The following is a 23636-nucleotide window of genomic DNA, read 5'->3' as shown; positions in this document are numbered from 1 at the left end:
ATGTTATTCTAAAATCTCGTAGAGATCATTCACATTGAATATTATGATTTCATCACAAAATATGAGATGTTAATGATTTATTAATATGTACGGGTTTATTTCTCCAACAACACTCTTGGAGAGAACTTCTCATGTCACTGCCAATAACTATTATGGGCGCATATAACATTGTTTGACTTCCCAATATTAAAGACCAGCCATGTTCATGAGAAAACTGAGTTAGAAAATGTTTCTCCATTATTTACCACATCTACTATTAGATTCTAAAAAAGATGAATACATATCAAATACCATTGTCTTGCCTTTTAAGACGTGTGGAAAGCTTTCACAAACCAAGGTGAAAATAAAATAAATATCTATCAATAATAAACTTGCTATAAAAATGGAACTCCATTGAGCTTACATGATCAAAATACCAAAATACATTACACAAGGTAAACCACATTAAATACAACTGCTTTACCTATCATATCTAATGACCGTTAATAATAGATTCAAAGAGACTACATACACAAGTGCCATTATATTAAAAGATATCTAACCATTAATAACAAATTATTAGTGACATGGACTATCACACTCACCACATTAGCAGTTCTGTAATGTGACAGAACAATGCACCGCGTAATTATGACATTTGTTGGTGTTAATGATTGTATGTTCACACATCTATAATTATAGCTTATAGAGCTGTCTATGTCTGAGTCCAGTCATGCACTATTTTTATTATCGTCTAATTGCATGCACGTCATTACAATCCCAGTAGATTTAAAAAATATATATTTAACCTCTTTCACTCTTAACCACCTTGACATCCATTATCTTGATTTGAAGCTTTCGTGACTGCGGGAATCCATACTCTTTAGTTCTTTCGGTAAAGTCATGTAGGTATAGAATAAAATAAATCACGACCGTTTCGGGCCCAACACAAGCATCCATCATCTGATGATCTGATGATGGACGCTTGTGTTGCGCCCGAAACGTCGTGATTTATTTTATACCTACGTGACTTTACCGAAAGAACCAAAGCGTATAGACATCCATTATGTTCAATATCAATGAAAGTAAAATTTTCCACAATTTTCTCACGAACAACTTGACAACTCTAGTTGTGTGATGTGATGGCACGTGACTTGGATTGCCCTTCTTACAGCAGTCAATTGTACGTGTTTGTCAGTGGATAGTTGAGATGGATATTAATTTAATGACAATGATTTGCTCAGTAAATTTTCATTTTGTAATGAATATGCGTATGTTTGTATAATATAGCCAAAAGCAGACGTGAGAGTCTGCTTCTCACATGAGGGAGACGGAATTGTCACCACAGGCTCAGGGACACCAACAGAGATCAGCACCAACCCACATTTGTTGGAGCAGGGAAACCTCTCTGAGCACCTTGACATGTTTGTGGCATGCTTGCCACAGAGCACCTTAGTAAGAGGTTGAACGTTTTAATCATACCATTGCCTGGTAATGTTGAAAGTCATTGCCTGTATTGTTTGCACTCTCTACAATAAAAGTATACATTGAAACACTGTACAGTACAACGTTGCATATCTGACTGTCACATATCCCCCCTCGTAATTTAACCACCTACACACCCTGTGCAGTATATTTACATGGTGTAACTGTAATTTTCTTTACATGTTCACAAAGCTGACCTTTTAACATATCCCCAGAAAGTTGGATATGAGACATTGCAATGTAAGCTTGTTCTGTAATACTATTTGAAAGAGCCCAATACAACAAGTTTGAAAAATAGTCATGAAATTCCAACCTAAAGCAAATGCAATAATTGCTTTCTTGGTGGTTTGCTGCCTGGGATCTGCTGTGCTGAGTGAGTGGTCGTTCACATTGATCGCACTGCTGTAAGGCATAAATTAGCATGGAGATGAAATAATTGTGATGTAAGAGCACACAATCTAAAATTGGTGGTAAAAAAACATAAAATAATTACAGACTGCTTTCGTATTAGGAAAGAGTGTTGTAAAATTATAAAACAGCTGATTACATATTCACTGGATATGTCTATCAAAATGTAATCCAAGCGAGTAAAGATGTAGTATACCAACCAGACAGCACCACTGCTGCCATCTTCACTCATTAAATTACACTTTTAGTAAACTAGGCAATCAGAAATTAAACTTGACTATTTTCATTAACCTTACAAAGACATTTACAGCTGATGATAACATTCTGAAACCTTGCTCTTTGGCCAACGGATTCAGCAATATGGTATTTGGCTGATTTTTTTTTACTGTTTTCAAATAGTAGACAATGTCCAACGTCTGGTTGTCATCTTTCAAAAATTTCAAATGATAAATTGAGACTTTTTTTTCAAATTTTTCACACGTAGAAACCTGTATAAAGAACCTGAAATATGTTTTGTAAATAAATCTTATAATCCTGACCACCCACAAAATGCTCGTAACCTGCGTAATCCTTCCTATTCATCATTATAGAGGCATTATATGAGGTTTGGCTCCATTTTATGTCCTGATAGGTTTGGATACAGTTTTGACTCTAATATGGAAATACCAATGTTGATTTATGTTACATTTTGTAAACTGCATTGCTGATTTCTAATTACAGTAAAACTTCGTTATTTTATTATTTGATCATTCGTAAATGGGGATAATTCGGTACGGCTGCACTTTCGGCATATATATAGCATTAGTAATTCGCCATGAGCCGAAATGCCATACCGAATGGTCCAATTTTGGCATACACGTGGAGCGACCCCATGCGCTCCGGACAAAACAATTTCTATTATCAAATGTATTTTCCCGTTCACCTCTATTTCATAATTTTGATCTGGGTCTGCCTTCAGTAATTGTCTTATGTACATCCACTCTGATTTTTTTCCAGTTGTGTCCCAACTAAAAATATTTCCATTTATATAGTGGACTTTTCGTACGTGCCTTGTTTCACTCATCTGATTTTTTTTTATCTAAACACCACAAATAAAGAAAAAATAGCAGAAAAGGCAACGGCACTTGAAGAGTAAAGGCTTCAGCATGTGGATTGTGGCACACGTACAATAATCCACTCCTGAATTATGCAAGCACAGTACGCCTCCCCATGATGCGATGTTGCCAAATGGCGAATAGTGGAAGTAAAAATGTGCAAAAGTTAAACTGGTATACAAACGTAAAATTGGGAATAATCGAATTTCATGAGAGAAAATGCCACGAATTAAGAGGTTTGACTGTATTTTAGGTTCTTTCCACATGCAAACATTCATGTTAAGGAATTTGTAATTATCCCAAGCAGAATTGTTCTAGGAAAAGGCTTCAGATGCAGTTGAGTCTTTAATGAGTAGAGGATTATAGTTGATTGATATATAATGCAGCATCATATATATCAAGGAACAGAGCAAATGTTTGGATGTTCATCGGTCTGAAACAAAACAGAAATCAGGAATTTGATAAATTTCCGCTGTGTAAGTATTGTATGTGCCCATATCTTAGTGTAATGAGCGACTTTCGTGACACGTCGTGTAGTGGGTACTTGTTTTATTACTCACACTGGGCACAACACAGGCCAACACTTATTCTTCCTCACAATGAGTACAACACTCGATATTAACGTCTCTACTGGCTACACACAGCCGATCACGCGGCGTGGTCCCACCGCCCTCGCTCGGCTACGCCGCTGACTGGCGGCGTGACGATGACGGCGATGGAAACCACGCAGGAGATCTTCCATGTGGCCGGACGACGGAGAGAGATGTCGGCGAGCAGCGACGCAGCCAGGACCCAAGACCCCACACACGAGCCCCGGGTCCGCTCCCCCTTATATCCCCCCAGGCGTGGCTAGGCCCCGCCTCCGGCCACACCCTCTCGTGGAACCTTCGAGCAGGTTCCCGGAGTATCTCGGCGAGCCCCACCTGTTACCTTTGCCCCAGATACACCTCCCTCTCTGATTGGTTGGTACTTAACCGTGCCCGTATCCGTGATTCCCTTTCCGGCCAGCAGGTGTCACCCAGTCATTACAAAGATAGCCGTCCCGGCTAATACTAACGAAATTCCAGGTAAGAACACCCCTGTACAACACTAAAGTACAGCAATAAAAGAGTTAACGAAGCGTATGACTCCAGTTTTTCTTAAGGCGGAACAATCTGCAGGAACAATAAAGAAGCACTTAACAAGGCAAGGGATAACGAGAAAATGAGAAAATGGGGAGAAGGAACAAGATGGAGGGGATAGAAAAAAATCACAAATGAAGCAATAAACAACAATCCCCCCTGCCTTATACAGCACACAGGGACATTAATTTTTAAAGAAATCTTAAGCATATAGACCAAGTTTGTATGCCGGTCCGTCGACAGGAACGGTCTTCATCTCCTGCACAGGGGGTGTGCACACCGCCAGAACCCCCGGAGAAGTAGGTGGCAACATCGGCTTCACAGGTGTTGCAGGCTCGGCGGCAGCAGGCAACTCCTCACATTTGGTGAGGCTTTGAAGTCTGTCCACTGTCATGGGCTCGGACGCTGTGGGCGGCATGACACAATCCTTCTGACGTATGCCCTCAGCCAGCACTACCCCCGGCTCGTCGGTCACAACAGACACCGGCCGTTCAATTTTTGGAGATGAAGAGTCAGCTGGAGGAGGAACAAACGGTTTCAACCGAGACGGATGGACAAACCAACGGCAACGGCCCACCCGTACACGCACACATTGCAGCCGTTTGACCTCGATCACTTCCACGGGACCCTGCCAAGGCTTATGCAGCTTAAGGGACATACCCACCGGCACCTGCGGGCAATGCAACCATGCCCTGTCATCTATGGACCATGGCAGTACGTGATCCTGTTTCCTTATATTTCGTTCGTTAGCCGCCTGTGCTTTGGTGGTGTTCACTTTGACTGCTTCCCGAGCCCCCGAAATGCGTCCCAGCAAAATTTTCAGTGCACAGGCAATTTGGATTTCCCCTTTTCCTGCGATGAACCCAATTGATCGTTCATACGAGGTACATTTTCCCTCTTATACATGGGGAAAAAACGGCGAAAATCCCGTGGAAGCATGGGGGGCCATCCTATACGCAGCTAATACATTCGGAACATGCAAATCCAAGGCCAATTGCATCACGTCAACTGCCTGTCAAAGCATGATTGTCAAGAGTCCTATTCAGCCGCTCCACCATCCCATCTGTCTGGGGATGGTATGGCGATGTTTTAATTTTCTTAGTGCCCAAAGCGGCGCAGACCTCGCGCAGCAGTTTCAATGAGAAATTCCGCCCCTGATCAGTGAGCAACTGCTCAGGGGCCCCTTGTCCATTACGTATCCATACAAAAACGGCTCAGCAATCGAAGCCGCCGACTGGTCAGGCAGAGGCCAAGCCACAGGCCATCGTGAGAGATACTCAACCCCCACCAAGAGAAATCAATTCGCTCTTTGAGTGGCCAGGAAGGGCCCAAGGATAGAGCGCTACCAACCCGTTAATCCGTGAAACCGAAATGGATTGCAGCGGAGGCTGTGACTTCCTCAGCAGCGGTTTCCTACGCGCACACTCCGTACACCCTTGGACCAAGTGGTACATATCACTTGACATACCCGGCCAACAATAATCACGCTGCAGCATTAGCAAAGTCTTCCGGACCCCGAGATGCAACAATTTACCTCGACGGGCAGTGGCGACGACAACACGACAACATCAACAGGTCATCCTGAAGGACCATTCGCGGCCCGTCAGCAGGCGCGGGAGCCTTTTGTTCCAACTCCGCGCGACGCAGCAAGGCCGTCAGGGAAATATCATCCCATTGCTCTCGAACCCATTCAGAGCGTGTAAGGACAGGTTCAGCGTCCACGAATGCTGCCATGACAGTAGCTAGGCGTGCCGTCGGAGGTTTGCAATGGCCCGTACCGGTCGAACATGCACAACTAGACGATTGAGGAAACCGGGACAATGCGTCAGCGTTGCAATGCCGAACCCCTTTCCGATATATCACACGGAACGAGTATTCCTGTAAATTTCAAGCCAACGCAAAAGTTGGCCAGAAGGTTTATCAACCTTCAAGGAATACCGAAGGGCCGCGTGATCCGTGCGGAAAATTAATTCTCTGCCATAGAGGTAAGGCCTGTACTGTTGTACGAAATAAACCATGGCCAACAACTCTCTGCGAGTAACACAATAATGCCGTTATGCGGGGGACAGGACGTGGCTACCATAAGTGACTACTTTTTCCACCCCGTTCTTAACTTGGGACAGGATGGCGCCTATGCCCTTATCGCTAGCGTCTGTGTCAAGAATAAATGTCAGGGAGAAATCAGGATACTCGAGTGTGGGCGCATCGGACAACCGCTCACGAAGGGCTAAAAATGCAGCCTCTTCTTCCACTCCCCATTGGAACCTCTGGTTTTTAGTCATCAAGGCGTGCAAGGGCTTAGCAACCGTGGCAAATTGTGGTACGAACCTGCGGTAGTACGACGCAAACCTGACGAAGCTGCGCACATCTCCCACTGACTTGGGGGTCGGCCAATGATACCCATGCTCCCACCATTCGCCGCGATACAAGCATTTACAACAGGTCACACTCGTCGTTCAGACATCGGCAACAATTGAAAAATTACATCGGAAAAAATGGTGGCCGAGGCTCCCGTGTCCACCAAGACACGAACCTCAATGCCCTAATTAGAGCCAGATACCGCCAAGGAACCCGCAGCCGCCGTGATCACTCGACGCGCCAATTTTCTCCACTGCGTCCCCGAACTAGGCCACCCATACGTAACAAAATTCCACTGCCCGGTGTCAATGTCATGCTGGGTGGAGATAACCCTCGAACCCTTAGATGTTCTGAGATTGCCATATGGGCCGGGTGTCTGATGTGTCTCGACTCGCCTGTTGGGGTTGAGATGTAGCTGTCGGTTGAGCTGTGGAAGCCGGAGTCGTGGTCGCTGCCCGAGGACGGTTCTGACAACCCCGTGCAAAGTGGCCCGGCTGGCCGCAGCGAAAGCAGGTAAGCGAGGGTCTCCGCAGCGTCCAATCCTCCTGCTCCTGCGGTCTCCAGCTCCTCTGACGCTGTGCGGCATCTCCTCTCCTCCGACTCCACACCGGGAACGCAGCAGCAATATCCTCCTCCGAAGTGGCACTCTCAGCCGGCTGCACCACGACCTTCTGTGGCGACCACCCCTTCGGCTCCCTGTCACGGCTTGGGTCTCCTGTCCACGCCGCCATTTGAGCCCATCGATGTAAATTCTCGTGGGCCTGAAGACACCTGGTGGCCCACCGGGACGTCTGTTCGTCTTCGTCACACACCGGCAAGACAACCCCCATCTCTCGTGCCAGTCCCAACATCCTTTCCATGAAGAGCGAGTCGAGAGCTTTCGGATCCACCCCAGGGTAAGCTGCTCCCGCCAACGCCAACAATGCGCTACGGTAGGCGAGAGGCGTCTCGGCCTCCCCTCGCCTACGCTTAAGAAATTTCCTGCGCGTGTCGGAAGGCGGCTCGTACATGTCCGCAATCTCAGTATAAGCATGTTTGGAAACAGACTCTGAGCAGTGAGAGTGTCGTCCAAAACAGTCGGCAGAGCCCTCAGCGCCTCATCTTCTGTCCAATGTACTGATCAGAAAGTCGCTTCAAATCACCAAGTGAAGGCGCTCCAATCGCCTCCTGACGTAACAAATTATTTAACCTGAGGTAATCGGCGAGCATGTTCGGTTCCTCTTTCCTCGTTTCTAGTAGCGGACGCCGTGTCTTGCGTATCACGCTTGTTTCGTAAAATGACAAACTCCGTCCGCGCCTCCCCCGTGCCGCCCGTAATGGCGGCCTCCGGCTGCACGTGTAATGGCGGCCGTCGCGCTTGCGGACGTTCCCGCCAGAACGTCAACTCCCAGCTCCTGGTCACTCCTTCCCGGCGATGTCCGTGCAGCGCGACCCGCGATTCCATTTACCACAGTAACAAACCACTTGCGGAACATTTATGAGAACAACCTCCTGGTCTCAAGTAGTTAAAGGTTTACATTTTTTTAATGTTTTAATTCAAAATGTCCATTTAAAGAGGAATCTGTAGGACAATCTTTTGCCTGCTATGCATTATTAAACATTGATATTGTGTGTTATTTTAACAACTATCAATTACATTCAAGTTAAAACAGAAAAAGTTTCCCAGTCAGATTCTGATCAGTTATAACTCCACATTCCTATGGGAGGGAACATTCAATAAAACAGTACCAGATTTCCCACACACTATGGGCCATGTGCTTAGAATGGAACCCGAGTGCATAGCGAAAACTGCCCTACGGTGGATTTTACAAGGGAAAAGATCACGGGGAAGGCCGAAAACCACTTGGTGACGCAACCATTCAAGACCAACTAAAGACCATGGGCCTGTCTTGGGGTGAAGCAGAGAAAGTTGCTAAAGACCGTCCGGCATGGTGTGGGCTTGTTGCGGCCTTATGCTCCACAGGGAGTGCAGAGGAGTAAGTAATGCACAAAGGTGATACTCACTTGAGCAAGGTATGTACTAGCACACTTGTCATTTTATGCATTAAACCCTTTGCAAGGATAACAGGATGCAGATTATTGTCAATAAAATTACAAACATTTAATGGAATTATCTGAAAAAGTTGTTGTAAGGAGGCCTCGCAATGTAGGCAGATTCGTGACAGATGTAATAGGGGCCAAGTAAATGACAGGCACAGACTTGCAGCCACACGATATCATCCAATTAAGGGATTTGATTTGCAATTGTCAATAGCCAAATTGAGTCTGCTTCCAAACATGCGCACATAAAAAGGAGCACGCTGTAGATACAGAGGCACAATCACAGTGGCGTAACATTTTGTCCGCTTGCTAAAAAGGTCAGGCTGGACACTCCCTAATAAGTTATAGATTTTTTCAGTGAGTCATCAACCCAAACGCACCCCCAGGTCTCAGCACTCTGCCTCACAAAAGGGCCTTCCTCTGGCACTGCACTCAAGCAGACGTGTTAATTATTGGCAATCCGGTTGATGGAAAGATCCCAGCCCCCGACACCGTCATTCATCTCTGCCGGAAATGTATTAACGACGAGTGTCGTTGGTCTAATTTTGTAACAAATCTAACGTATATCAGCACATCCCTGTGTAAATCCATCACATGGCTTTCAATCCAATTTAATTGTTCCAACCTGTGTTCTCATGCACTCTTATGAGAGTATGAAGTCTCTTTATACGGGCAGTTGTGCAGTCTGGTTTGTGAGCATGTCACAGTGTACACTGCCTGAAAGGGGCTCTGAGCAGTTAATATTGATATCTACCATATGACTTTATAATATATAAACAAATTTTAAAACATAGATGTGTAAATAAAAGAGCAATACATTTGTTATTCAGTATAAAAATGTACTTGGTATTTACAAAATATTCTCAATAAAATGCTTGATTTATAAGGAATAAAAGTCATGAATTTGATTATCTAATACAGTCAACCCTTAATATTTGCAGGTTTTATAATCATGAATTTCGATTTAAAGCTTTCGTGACTGCAATGATTCATCTTCTTTGGTTCTTTCGGTAAAGTCACGTAGAATGAGAATAAAATAATAAATTGATAAAATAAAATAACACAATAATATTCTCACGACGTTTCGGCCACAACACAAGCGGCCTTCATCAGGTGAAGGGAGCGAGACTGTCTGGTAGGACAGCGCTGGAGTGAGAGAGCCACGTTCAGATCACGGCTTTTAAGCTGTGTGAGAGGAACAAAGAGCCTTGACGAAGGAATTAGCATAAAATTTAGCATTGAAATGGCTGAATGATTAGCTTGTGACTGGTCACAGAAATAGCTATGTTAAAAGTTAAAGCATACACATCCGCAGAGGCACCCATTGTTAAAAGGAATTAGCATAGAATTTAGCATTGAAATAGCTAAATTAAGGCATACACATCCGCAGAGGCACCCCTTGATAATGGGATTAGCATAGAATTTAGCAAGGGGTGCCTCTGCGGATGTGTATGCCTTAATTTAGCTATTTCAATGCTAAATTCTATGCTAATTCCTTTTAACAATGGGTGCCTCTGCGGATGTGTATGCTTTAACTTTTAACATAGCTATTTCTGTGACCAGTCACAAGCTAATCATTCAGCCATTTCAATGCTAAATTTTATGCTAATTCCTTCGTCAAGGCTCTTTGTTCCTCTCACACAGCTTAAAAGCCGTGATCTGAACGTGGCTCTCTCACTCCAGCGCTGTCCTACCAGACAGTCTCGCTCCCTTCACCTGATGAAGGTCGCTTGTGTTGTGGCCGAAACGTCGTGAGAATATTATTGTGTTATTTTATTTGATCAATTTATTATTTTATTCTCATTCTACGTGACTTTATAATCATGGTTTAGCGTATTTGCAACAAATGTATTGTAGTGCTATTGAAATTCACGGGGTTGTATTTTAGTTATTCACAGCCGTAGCACGCGAAGATCTGACAAGAAGTAGTAAAGCATGGGAGTGGCATAGATGGTGAGAGCGCGAAAGTTGGCCACACGACACTCTCCCTCTCAGTCTGCCTTTGTGTGCTGCACTGTTTACATGCTAGTGCTTTCCTTTACAATATTTTGGAATTCCATAGTATGTAATAATTACTTATTGATATTTGCATTCTTATGTTCATCGTTATTAAAGGTAAGTTAAAATCACAAATAATAGCGTGTAGTGGGTTCAACTGAGTCGCAGACGTAAACTTTGGAGGCAGCTCATTTATTTAGTTCCAACACACGGGGTAAACTTCCCCTTAACAGAATAACAACCTAGGGTGGTGACCACCCGGCTAACTACACTAGTTACCACTTAACTGTTACTACGGACCCTGGACCAACAGCATCTGCCCGGGTCCACGTGCTGGAAGACTCATAGAACGGAGATCGTAGACGAAGGGTTTCTTCGCTGGGATGAACAACCCCGATGCCTCTCGGGACTCGGTTTATATTCTCTCAGGCGTGGCTGGCTCCGCCCTTGGCCACATTCCCCCTACCACAACCATCGGGAAGGACCTGGGTCCCAATCACGTGACCCCCCTCCTGTCATCTTAACCGGTCACGTGTCCTCCCGGATCAACCAGAGTGCCATGGCCTCACACGACCTTCCCCTTAGGTCAGCACCTACACACCGTGTCCTGTAGAGCCGGCACTGCACTTACAGCATGGTGCCATCCAGCGATGTTACCCAACGCACACCGTGCCCCTCTAGGGCCGGTATTGCACCCACCGCATGGTGACATCCAGCGATATCATTACATATGTACTAATATATGGATACAGTTTATATAGTTATGTTTATGTTGCTTAACCCTATTTTTCTCATAAGCCTTAAGCATTAATATTCTAGGATTTAATATTCGTTTCGTTCTATAGGAACCTATCCCCCGCAAATATTAAGAGTTTACTGTATTTTGCAACAATGGTTGTGATTGAACCAGGTGCATAAGGGGTCAGTATACTTCCACAGGTCGCGATGGGACAGTGGGCCAGCGATAGTGGCTCTGACAGGGAAGGCATCCCTTGGGCAGCAGGACTGTGTTAGTGAAGAGGGGGTTGGTGGCACAGACTCAATCGTTTATATTGTTTATGGCAGTATTCAGCTCATGCTTCAGGAATTAATTGTAACATCGCAAGACTATGAGGACGGTGATGACAATGGGAAGTCCTTCATGAATAGATCATGGCTGATGATTGTGATGTTTTTTAAGGCAGTATTTATGGAAAGGCTGTGAGTTTTTATTTTATAACAATGAACAATACAAACCAGATTACATCATACTGATAATGATACGTGACTTCGTGGGATGAAGTCACGAACCATCGGAAGTGTAGGTGAATATTTTAAGTGCTGGTTTTTGTCACAAAATTGGGAAACTGTTTGATCAACTTGGCTGGTTTAATGTAAGGTAAGTCCAGAACAGCAATATAACTTTACACTAATGTTTAGTGGATCATTTTAATTAGAGTGTTCATATCTCCAGATCTCCAGGTTACGTATAGAGATTGGCAGAGTTAATGCATAATGCATTGAGCCTTATTTGGAAATCCTTGCAAATTACCAATGCTAAAGAATTGTTGAACGTGTTTACAACACATAATTGTAACGCCTTCAAAATAAAAAAGAATACTGATAAATGCATGCTGTAATTCTTCAACTAACAATGGTAAAATTATATCCACTGCAGTTCAGAAGAACTCATCATTTCACTGCCACCAACTCTGTTATTGTGCATTTACAAGCGACTATCCGCAATACACGCTATATCTCAGCACCCTGGCACACAGGGACCCCACCCGGACACGCACAATGCGTGCATTCAGTAAGGGATGACTTTGAGGTGTTGATTATGAAGACTTTCCTTTTTTGCCATGACGTTGCCACATATTGGTCCAATATTGCCATTGATGTGGTGATTACTTATGTATCCATACAGGTTAACAGATGGCACACTTTAAAATGTCCCTGTAGCATATTATCAAGAGACTCTGGTTGCATTGGAAGAATGTGTTAGATGTATTGCTTCCATTAGTCCTTTTTGTACAGAAAATAGCACAAATTGCTAATGCAGCTGGCTGTAATCAATTTCGTTTAGTTTTCAGTTGGATGGAATGCATTGTCACGGAGCAGAACAAGCACAAACTTATACAAGTTCATAAGGCATTTTGTGTGAAAATGCTTCTAATAGAAGAGCTGAATTGTGGATGTCATCCAAAATGTCAGTGTCCATACCCACCCTCTCCAAATACATGATATTACATCTCGACCTGGAGAAACCTTAATCAAACTATTACTCCTTTCTTGCTTCACAACCATTTCTCAATCCACTGCTGGATGAAAACCTCACCATGCTGTGTCGTTCATGGGGGTTGTTTTACCATACTTGACCACACTGATCAGTGTGGGTTGGTTGGTGAAGGAGGGGCGGTTCCAAGACCAGTTGGGGTGTTAGCTGTGGCAGGGAAGCAAACTCAGGTCACTGAGTACAGAGCACAGTGGACAATCCACTATGTCACTGGTCACCCAAAAATAAGTAATTATTTCATTACATATATCCTTGTCTGTATATATCACAGTACAATCGTAACTCTGTGTCTGTTTTAATGTATCTGTACGTAAATTTTAATTGTAATATTATCAGTCTAAACATCTTCTTTCGTATGGTTGATGTAGACGCAGAGCAACAACTACAATTTCACATTCAGGTGGTTAAGCCAGATAACCAAGTCAGGAGCAGCGGAGTGTATCGCTGCAATGTGTTCTTCATATTTATGGATCGGGAATTGCGTCATTATATGGTGTATGGTCTGTTCTGGATGACAACAACCGCACACTGGAGAGATTGTAATTTTCCATTTGTGCATCAGGTATCCGCATCTGCCATGGTTTGTACAAATGCAGTTTAGGGTGGACTATTGGCTTCATGGAAGATCAAACCTTCTGCGTTGGGTCTTTCGCAACGTGTTTGTTTGCGAGTTCTTTTGAACTCCATTCGGCTCTCCAAGCTTCATCGGCGTTGAACTCGCATTGTTGAAGGTTCAGCGCATGGGTCCAAAAGTGTTTGCGTGACGTCAGGCGATGATGAGGAACGTTATTTAGGTCCTGACTGTTTTCCTCCAAGTCTAAAAATAATTTTGCCTGAACTGACTTAGACCACAGGGCATCTATTATTTAACATTGATTTATGTTTGTGCAAAATTTTCCATTCTTAGGTGACAGCGCTTTTGCTCTGATCCCCATTTACTTCACTGCTGTACTTTATTTTATTTGTTTTTCTTGTCAGCTTGGTGACCCAGGTTACTCTTGTAAATGAGATTACCTTGATCTCTTCAGTTCTCACCTGGTTCACCAAGCGAACTTGAACGGAGTCACATAATCACTGAAGATGAACCATATTTAAACAGCTCAGAATTATATTGAAGTGAAGTTTTCCTACATCTTCTTGATATGGACATCAGGGAGAAGCTGTGCATATTTAGCACGGATAAATGAAAGATTCAAATGGAGTTAGTACTAGTGTAGTGACATTGAATGTGTCACTGTAGCGCATGGCGTTGGGAGATTGGTAGACAATGGAATTAGGGGTAGCAGTCCGTTTTACCAGTTGGACCCGTGGGCCAAGCCCGGACCCTTCTGGGGGATCCAGAAGGGTGCGTGACCAATGGCGCAGCCTGGCCACACTGGGGAGAATAAAAGGTGAGCTCCGACTCCCAGTCGGGGTCGGCTGTCATCGGGAATGGAACTCATCATGCTGCTGTCATCGTGGACTTCGCCTCTTCAAGCTGTGGGTCTGGAAGGATGTTGGTCGTCCCGACCCGGTATGAAGTTATCCCCTATGGCTGTGAGAGCCGAAATAAACAAGAGGGACAATGCCTCCTACTAGTGTCTCTGAATTAATACACTACATTTGGTGTCAGAAGCGTTAACGAAATTTTTTTGTTAGGAATTTTCTTTTTTCCTTTCGAAATCCTTGTCGGGTGGAATAGGTTATGTCGAAATCCGCAAAGAGGAGGGCCCGTATCAGCATATTCTTGAGCGATGAAGGTTCCCGGGCAGCCCCGGCAGCCGTGACCCTGGTGGGGGGTCCCGGAGAGGCGGTCCTGGCGGGGCAGCTGGCGAAGGACGACGATCTCGCGCCACCGCTGGCTGGAGAAGGGCTGCGGGCACTCAGCGTGTGCATAGTGGAGCTGCTCTCCGCGGTGATGGGACTGGTGGGGCAGCTGTCTAATGAAGAGCCGGTGGAGGGGGCTGCGACTTGGGGGCAGCGAACGGGCAACTCCACCGTCACTACCGACCAAGGGCGGGAATCGAGTCCAGCCGAATTTAACCTGCTACCGACAGCTCATCCGGGGGCGCCTTCCCTCGCGCAGCGGCTGCCGTTTATTAAGGAATTTTCGGCTGCGGGGGTTGATTCGGCAGCCTTCCGGCGGAGTTTCGCTGCCACTTGCGAGGCGCTACGTGTTCTTCCCACCGCGCTAGACGACGATGCCTTGCCGGCATTTTTTGCCATTCCTCAGGTGGATAGGGCGACGCTGTGGTAAGCATACGCACAGTTGGCGGCGATTTTTGACCCGCCGTCCAACGCGCGGCAAAAATTCATGATGCGGAGTCGGGGGGAGACCTAGACGCCCCTCGCCTTCCGCAGCGCACTATTGTCGCTGGCCCAGGCTGCGTACCCAAAGATGGAGCAGGCGGGACTAGATTTTTCGGTACTGGAGAAATTGTTGGCGCTGTCTCAAAAAATGAGCGTTTTTTTGCCGGCCTTGATTCAGGTAGCCCGTTGCATCCAGGCCCATTGTAACCTGCGACGGCGTGCCGGGGTGGCGGCCTGGGCTGGATTCCCGGGATAAGAGGGTGACCAGGAATACCAAGAGTCTTCTTGGGTCTGCGCATCGGGGAGTTGGAGTCCGCGCAGGAGAGTCGGGGTGGGACGACGTTACCTGTTTCAGATGTGACCTACCAGAGCACATCTCCAGGGGCTGCCATACTGATTTGGGGCAGTTTTTCCCGGCTTCGCCGTCCTCCACCCTGCTGGCCTCCGCTCCTCTGGACCCAAAGGCAGGTCGCGTTACATCACTCACCCGGCCGACACAGCCACCTCATGCATCTCCATTGCAGTCGGTGTTGGGTGCACATGCCATCGCATCCCATAGGGATATAGGGTGTGAAGATGGTGCTTCGGTGCGTGATTGTTGGCCATGGGGGTCCGGGCAATTGAACGCATTGGCACACCGTGTTATGGTGGCGGGAGCAGGATCATCCACAGTCGGTAGATTTGTGCAGGGTGCCGAGGTGCGGGTGCGCATAGATATGGGAGCATCCACCACCATTGTTTCGGAGTTTGTTTACAGGACATTGCCGTCGACTGTGAGTTGCCTTAGTCCTGTGGGTTGTCCCTGTGTTGCCGCTAATGGCGGGAGCTTAGGTATTGTGGGCCAAATTGTGGCGTCGATACGGATTGGAGATATTGAATGAACGGGCCCGGTGTTAGTTTCAAGTTCATTGGTGGTGCCTTGTTTATTGGGGACCGATTTTTTTAAGAGAATGCCCCTCCGGATTTTGATTGACCAGGGTTGTGTTGAGTTACCGTCGGGGCTTCGGTTGACATTTTTCGAGTCCCCTACTGGGTTGTGTATGGCTAACGGTGTGGTTCGGGCCCTGGTGTGTGAAACTGTTAGGGTTCCCCGGGGTGCACAGATGCTCATACCCTTGAGGCTGCAGAAGCGGCTTGGTCAGGAAATCACTGAAGGTGGGGTTCTTTTAACCCCTTTGAATAGAGCGGTTTATGGTCTCACTTTGATAGGGGCCCAGACGATAGTGAGGGGGGATCAGGAGCCCTTCCTGCAAGTATTAAATGCTGGGCTGGGTACTGCAGTCATACAGGCAGGTATGGTGTTGGCCCACATGTCAGCGGCGTGTTGTGGAGAAACGGATGATGTAACCACTTGGGTCGTGGCCGCGGTTGAATGGGAAACGGTGTCAGATGACTCATGGATGGATCCGTTGTGAGCAGGTAATCTGGATTTGTCGTGGGAGCAGAGGGGCGAGTTGCAGGCATTGTTTTGGGAATTCTCCTCTGTATTTAGTAAGGGTAAATGCAATGTGGGCCGCACGTCCTTGATGCGTCACCATATTGATGCGGGTGGCACCGCTCCTATTCGTCAGAACTCATTTCAGTTTAGTCCGAAAGAGGACTACGTTCGTCAGGCGGTTGACGAGATGTTGGCAGCCGATATAATCTCCCCGTCCACCAGTCCGTGGGGTGCTCCCATTTTCCCGGTTAAAAAGGACGGGAGTTTGCGTTTTTGTGCGGATTTTCGGAAATGAAATAAAGTCTCCATGGCGGACGCGTATCCACTCCCACGGATGTATGATTCGTTGGATGCCCTATCAGGGGTGTGTTTTTCTCCTCCCTGGATCTATTGACGGAGTTTTGGCAGTTGCCCCTGGATAAAAGTTCAAAATCTAAAACCGCGTTCCGGACACGGCAAGGGCTATTTAAATTTAACATGCTTCCGATGGGGCTTCATTCAGCTCCGGCCACGTTCCAGCGACTTATGGAGTTGGTACTATCGGGGCTCCAATGAGAGTCATGTCTGATCTATTTGGATGACGTGATTGTCTTCGGTCGCACGTTCTGGGAACATCTGCAGCGGTTGCGTGTGGTATTTGTTAAAATGCGGGCGCCTAATTTGAAATTCAAGCCGCAGAAATGTTACCTACCCGGGTCACGTTGTTAGCTAGTCCGGGATCGCCACGGACCCTGCAAAGACTGCATGCATGCGTGAGTGGCCGAACCCCATGTCGGTGGGTGAGGTCCGCAGTTTTGTGGGGTTTGTGTTGTATAACTACCGCTTCGTGCCCGGGTTTGCAATGATCGCAAAGCCGCTCCACACTCTCATGGCAAAAGGCCAGAGGTTTCGGTGGGGGAAGGAGGCCGCATTTGTTATGCTGCGCGACGGCTTTGTGAACGCACCCCCCCTTCGGTACCCCGATTTCACCTTGCTCTTTGTTGGATACGGACGCCAGTGATACCGGGATCGGCGCTGTATTGTCGCAGGTGGAGAACGGGGTGGAGAGCAGTGCTATTGTGTCAAGCACTGCGAGTTGTTGGCTATCGTACACTTTGTACAGCAGTACCGCCTGTACCTCTACGGCAGGCAGTTCATGGTACGCACGGACCACGCGGTTTGTAATATGCGCTACGTGTTGACCAGCCGTCTGCGCAATTCTCGCGATGGTTGAAAATTTTGCAAGATTATTAGTTCGAAGTCGCCTATAGGAAAGGGTTGCGCCACTGCAATGCGGACGCTCTGTCATGGTTATCGCCGAAAAGCAAGTGCGCGTGTTTTATGGGCGCCGGCCGCTGTAAGCAGGTGGATGCAGTGGATCCGGGTGCCATTGTAGCTTCGGTGGATGCTCCGCCGCCCATAGCGGAGGTGGCACACGATAACACCATTGGTCTTGCTCATGAGAAATGGGGGCACCTCCAGACGGAAGATGCCTCCTTACTGAAAATACGGCGCCGCATTGGTATGTCCCCTGTGGTCCTCCGAGATGGGCTACTAATGCGCTGGGATACGGAGGTAAAGTGGTACTGTATCGTTGTGCCAACTGCTATGCAGGGTAGGGTAACAAGAGCTGCCCATGTGCGGCTGATGCACCTAGGGGTGCAGAAAACATTATCGATGTTGAAGCGTGACTTCTTTTTGCCCGGGATGTCAGAAGACATCCACAACGTGTTAAAAGGTTGTGTGGGATGTACTCGCCGGAATCCCCCGCTGAGGCTGGCCCGACCACCGTTGCAATCGCTCGGGGTGTCCCGTGTAAATGAGCTCGTTGCCCTCGACATCCTCGGGCCATTTCCCACCACTTTGAGGAGAAATACATTCTTGCTGGTAGGGGTCGAGTACCTGTCTCGGTGGCCGGTGGCATGGCCTCTGCCAGATCAGTCAGTGTAGTCCATTACGCATGCGTTCCTGCATGGTTACGTGTTGGATAAAGGGTATGTGACTTGTTGGGTACAACGAAAATTAGAACTTCGCCCTACCATCCCCAGATTGACGGAATGGTAGAGCGTTTACATAGAACTCTTACGTCCATGTTGTGCCAACAAGTCAATGAGGCACAGTCCGATTGGGACCTACACGTTCCGGGGGTTCTTGCGGCCTATAGGATGGCCCCTCATGCCTCTACCGGGTTCTCCCCGTTTTTTTATGTACGGGAGAGAATGTGACCCACCCATGGAAGCCCAGTTAAATATTGAGCTGAGCAAGAAGAGAGCCACTGTGCCAGGACTTATGAGCCTCACCCGTGAAAATTTGGCCAAGTGGCAGGCTGCGAATGAAAAACTGGCTGGGCTTAAGGAGTCCGAAAACCCGTGAAAGCCTGGGGAGAGGGCAAGGCTGCATTGCCCCCAGCTGCCTCTAGGCACGTCTCCTAAATTACATAGGCCATGGCAAGGCCCGGTGGAGGTAATTGAGGTGAGGAGGCCGCAGTGTGTGCAGATCCAGGTTGGTATGTGCACCCATCACTAATGAAGCCCTATTTTCCACCTTATGAGGGCGTTTCATCTCCACCATCTGATGTGTCCGACGGAGCCAGACGTACGGCTACAGATGATGTACCTCAGCGAGGCTCTGTTCCTCCATCTGCAGGATCCCAGGGCCTGATGCCCGTGGAACCGCTGGCGGCGCCACCCACAGGCGGATCAGGGTGGATGGGACGATCGCCACCCGCTTCTTATTTTCCTCCATCTTCGTCCCAGGAGGGACCGCGCCTGTTGGGCCATCCTCGGGTTACCCCCGGGGTCCCCGGAGTACCCGTGGCAGGCCCATATGAGGGGCCGGCGACAAGGACCCGTTCCAAGACAGTTCGATTCAGATGACCGCCCCTACTCATCATTCGGTTGCTGTTATTTTGGGGGCTGGATTGTTGCCATGCATTGCGAGTGTTGCGTGGATATTGTGTTCGTCGTCACGCAATGCGATGTATAAAGGTCAGTCGGGACGGCTGTTTTTTTCATGGGGTGGGGGGGGGGTGATGTAGTGACATTGAATGAGTCACTGTAGCGCATGGCGCTGGGAGATTGGTAGACAATAGAATTAGGGGTAGCAGCCCGCTTTACCAGTTGGACCCGTGGGCCAAGCCCGGACCCTTCTGGGGGATCCAGAAGGGTGCGTGACCAATGGCGCAGCCTGGCCACACTGGGGAGAATAAAAGGCGAGCTCCGACTCCCAGTCGGGGCCGGCTGCCATTGGGAATGGAACTCGTCATGCTGCTGTCGTCGTGGTCTTTGCCTCTTCAAGCTGTGGGTCTGGAAGCATGTTGGCTGTCCCAACCCGGTACGGAGTTATCCTCTATGGCTGTGAGAGCCGAAATAAACAAGAGGGATAACGCCTCCTACTAGTGTCTCTGAATTAGTAGACAAAACTAGTAATAAATTACTTGATCTGTGTGCACTGCATCAAAATAATCATTCACAGCCATGTAGAGAGAGGAAGGAGGGTCATGATTCATCCAACTGCAAGACTTTCCCTTGCCTTCTATTGCACAACTTGTTCAAACACCCCACCAACAGTCTAATATTGCAAGATTGAGTTTTCAAAGTTTGGAAAGCCAGTGTTATAATCACACAGAATAATTAGAAGATTTTAATTTAGAGTAACATGCAGTTGCTGGATGGATTTTGGAGAATTGAATGAATGTTAGCGTGCTTGTGTTGCAATAATGTGAAAGCAATATTATTCAATCCAGGGTCTGCATGCAGCTCACATCCCTCCAAGTTAGAGCCAAAGGCACTTCACCGCTAAGGTTTACAGGCAGTGTTTGTGACCCACAGCCAGTCCCCATTTTCCAACATTGTTTTAGTCCAATTTTCATTTCCAAGTATGCTCCATACATTATCAACAACACTCTATCCACTGATAGATGAAGGCCTCCCAAAGCTGTCATCAGCCTTCACGATCTCTTTTAACCATAGTTCTGCACATGAACTATATAAACTCTCCAACTCCATAGTGCTTGTCAGTAGTGTGCTGTCCCTTGGCTGCAACGCCACTGTCAACCTTGACCATCGGCCCTCATCCCTTCAGCGATGTGTCTTACCTGAGCCCACATAAAACATTGTAACAGAAGGATGTATTTTTTGTTCTCTGGTCCATGTGTTCTTCTTTATGCCCTACCCCCCCCCTCCCAATTTCAAGCATCCAACTCTACATGCTTCTTTGTGTACTTTTCAGCTTTTCTTCCATTTAATTTGTCATGTCCATATATGATCCTTATGATATAACAGACACTATGCGCTCATTGAAAACTGTATTTTTTAGGAAAATGTATATTTACATTATCAAATGTATTAACCTGCTCACCTCTATTTGATGATTTTGATCTGGGTCTGCCTTCAGTAATTGTCTTATGTACATCCACTCTGATTTGTTTTCCTGTTGTGTCCCAACTAAAATATTGGCATTTGTTTAGTGGACTTTTTGTGCATGCCTTTTGTTTTACTCATCTTTTACTTGAGCCCACCTTTGTACCATTTTTTTATTACATTTAATTAAATTTTTCAATTATTCCCTACCTCAATCATTCATAAATTTTAAACTGTCTTGCCAATTTGGACCCATTAGCTTCCAAACATCAAAATTGTTTATCCACAATAATTAGATTGCATGAAGTTTTTTTAAAGTAACAATACCAACATTAAGCAAAGTCAGACAATGAGATATGATATAACCAGCTATTCACAGCGATATTAAAAGATGCTTTCTAAAAATCAGATCGGAAAAAAAAGACATCTACACAAATTAACAATCTCAGACTTCTTGATGAATATTATTATAAACCATGGAAATTAATATCTAAAATTCATAATCGTTATTCTCATTAATTACGTAACAAATTGGTTTAGTTAAAAACTGGTTTAACTGGTTTAACACAACAGGTTAACCCACTGCGTCTCACATACAATTTAATTCTCTTAACAAACCCAACATTTCATTCAAATTTAGTTTTTCTCAGTGATACCAGTTGTATCAGACATTGTCTGTCACCAATATTGAACACAAAACACATTTCTGCATAATGTAGTGACATGACAGAAAGACTTTGGTGGAACTATAGTGGACAAGGGAGTGGTAAACATTGTGGAACGTCACACTTATGTACACAGACACACTGACCGTGTGTTCTACAAAATATGTATGTTATTTGGTACTCACATAGCTCTACATGAATGTTTTCAGTTCATGAATTTGTACCTATGATATTGAGACGAACAATGACAAGGTTCAGGGCATTGTGTAATTGTCCAAGCCGTGCTGTAATATTCACCTGTCACCAGAGAATCACCATACATTGCTTTGAACTCGTCAAACTTGCTGCCATCCACCACTCGAGCAATCACCTGTTGGGGAAAGGGAAGGTGTTTCATATCCCATAAACATTTAATGAAAAATAAAAACATTCTATAAATAAAGTTACATAAGTATGTCACACAGCATTCACCGAATTATGTTCCAGCTACAGTCAAAACACCATATATGTAATCGTGGTACACATACAAATAAAAATTACTTCCCAATTAAAAATCGTAATTTCCTAATATCTAAGCCACAACGCAGCTAAAGTCGCAATGAAAAGCCCAGCTGTTCCTATCAAAGAGATGCATGAAGAGGATCATACCAGAAGAGACATCACAGATTGAAATCAGAACAAGACTTCCCTTGACTGCTCTGTTTTACTCTAACTGTGCTAGATCCATCAAGTATGCTGGTTATTTAATACAAAGGTAAGGAAACGTTACATTAATTATATACATTTCGTAAGTAAGTACACTTATAACCTAGGTTATGAGTGCGCAATATTCGTACATTGTAAGCTCTAATATAGGTATTTTTTTGGATTGGACTGCGTAAATATTTACCCAATCTAACCCCAAAAAGCTATATTATGGCTATTGATCATGAAAGCCTACATGTTAAAGTGTTAGCTCTATTAAACAATTCTGTCTTGCATTTTCTACTGAGTTGGTTAAATGTCCATAAAAAATATCGAACATGCAGTGGCAGTGAGTTTCAGGTCAATGGAGTGCTGACGGCAGAGCTGCGAGGTCTGAATCTCGCTGTCCGAGTGCACAGAATGATCAGGTCACCATGAGCTGCCGCATGAAGATGCCGATGATTAACAATGGTGTGTACTAGCAAACACAAGTAAGAATCAGAATCTTTATTTATACTGAAGGAATCCGATGAGCTAGAAAGCTCCTTTTCACAGATGTCCAGTAGGGGTGGGTCAGAAAGTTACAACAACAAACAATACAAAAACATGATAGAAGTGTAAAGTGTATGAAATGTAATAAAATAACTAAAAAGAAATAAAACTTAAAACAAAACTATTTTTTATTTTACCAGGCAAAGCACACTGAGATATGACCTTATTTTTCAAAAGCGACCTGGCAAAAAATGATAGCTCAACAAAGTGGTTTATCATGTGGAAATGTATATCACACAAATCATCTAAAGTAATGTTTCTAAATAGCATGGAGCATACTGTGCCATTTATGTAACTCAATTTAAGTTTATATATTTTCTCATAAACCTAAATAAAATACAGTTCTAGAATTAGCACAGCACATCGTATATACCATGCTTTGGTATTAATAATTGTTAAACCCAAGTAAAAATATTTGAGCCAATTAAAATTGGTGAAGATATACAGAGAAAGTTGCAATTCAACACAGTTTGCATTTTTCCTGGTTACCATATCTTCTGGATTACTCTAGTTATTAAGACAATTCTTTTACATTCAATGCTTTTTCAATACAATGTGGTAAAATTAACCTTCCACAATTTGTATGTAGTTGAATACTGGGACTTTACATTGAGACTGAGATGTACTGTATTTTCATAACAAAATATACATGTGTGCGGATTCTAAACTCAAAATCATAACAGAGTAATATCATTAACACAGATCCAGTACACAATGCTTTTGTAGGTTGTTTTCTTATTCAGGGTTGAACAGATATCTTGTATATTGCCAAGCCAACTAGATAAGGCCATGGTTGTATAATTCCCACATTATATAAACAAGCAGAACAGGCTTTGCCATGTAGCCAAATCCTATTTTTCAGAGGCGATGGCGAGGGAGATGACTGCACAAGTGGTAAGCATGATGACAC

The 23636-nt window shown here is 45.4% G+C and overlaps 1 protein-coding gene across 1 annotated transcript in view; it reads right to left on the bottom strand.

Annotated features, from left to right (window-relative positions):
- MCCC2 (methylcrotonyl-CoA carboxylase subunit 2) overlaps positions 1–23636 on the bottom strand; it is a 109263-nt gene that overhangs the window by 24911 nt on the left and 60716 nt on the right. The window contains exon 11 of the mRNA XM_032962451.2: positions 21788–21860. Within this exon, the coding sequence (XP_032818342.1) occupies positions 21788–21860 (73 nt within the window). The remainder of the gene's footprint in view (positions 1–21787; positions 21861–23636) is intronic.

Source organism: Petromyzon marinus, chromosome 1 (assembly GCF_048934315.1).
Source record: "Petromyzon marinus isolate PM22_M1 ecotype Great Lakes invasive population chromosome 1, UKy_Petmar_22M1.pri1.0, whole genome shotgun sequence".
Taxonomy (NCBI): domain Eukaryota; kingdom Metazoa; phylum Chordata; class Hyperoartia; order Petromyzontiformes; family Petromyzontidae; genus Petromyzon; species Petromyzon marinus.
The sequence above is the reverse complement of the archived record's forward strand: the minus strand, read 5'-3'. Positions and strand labels throughout refer to the sequence as shown.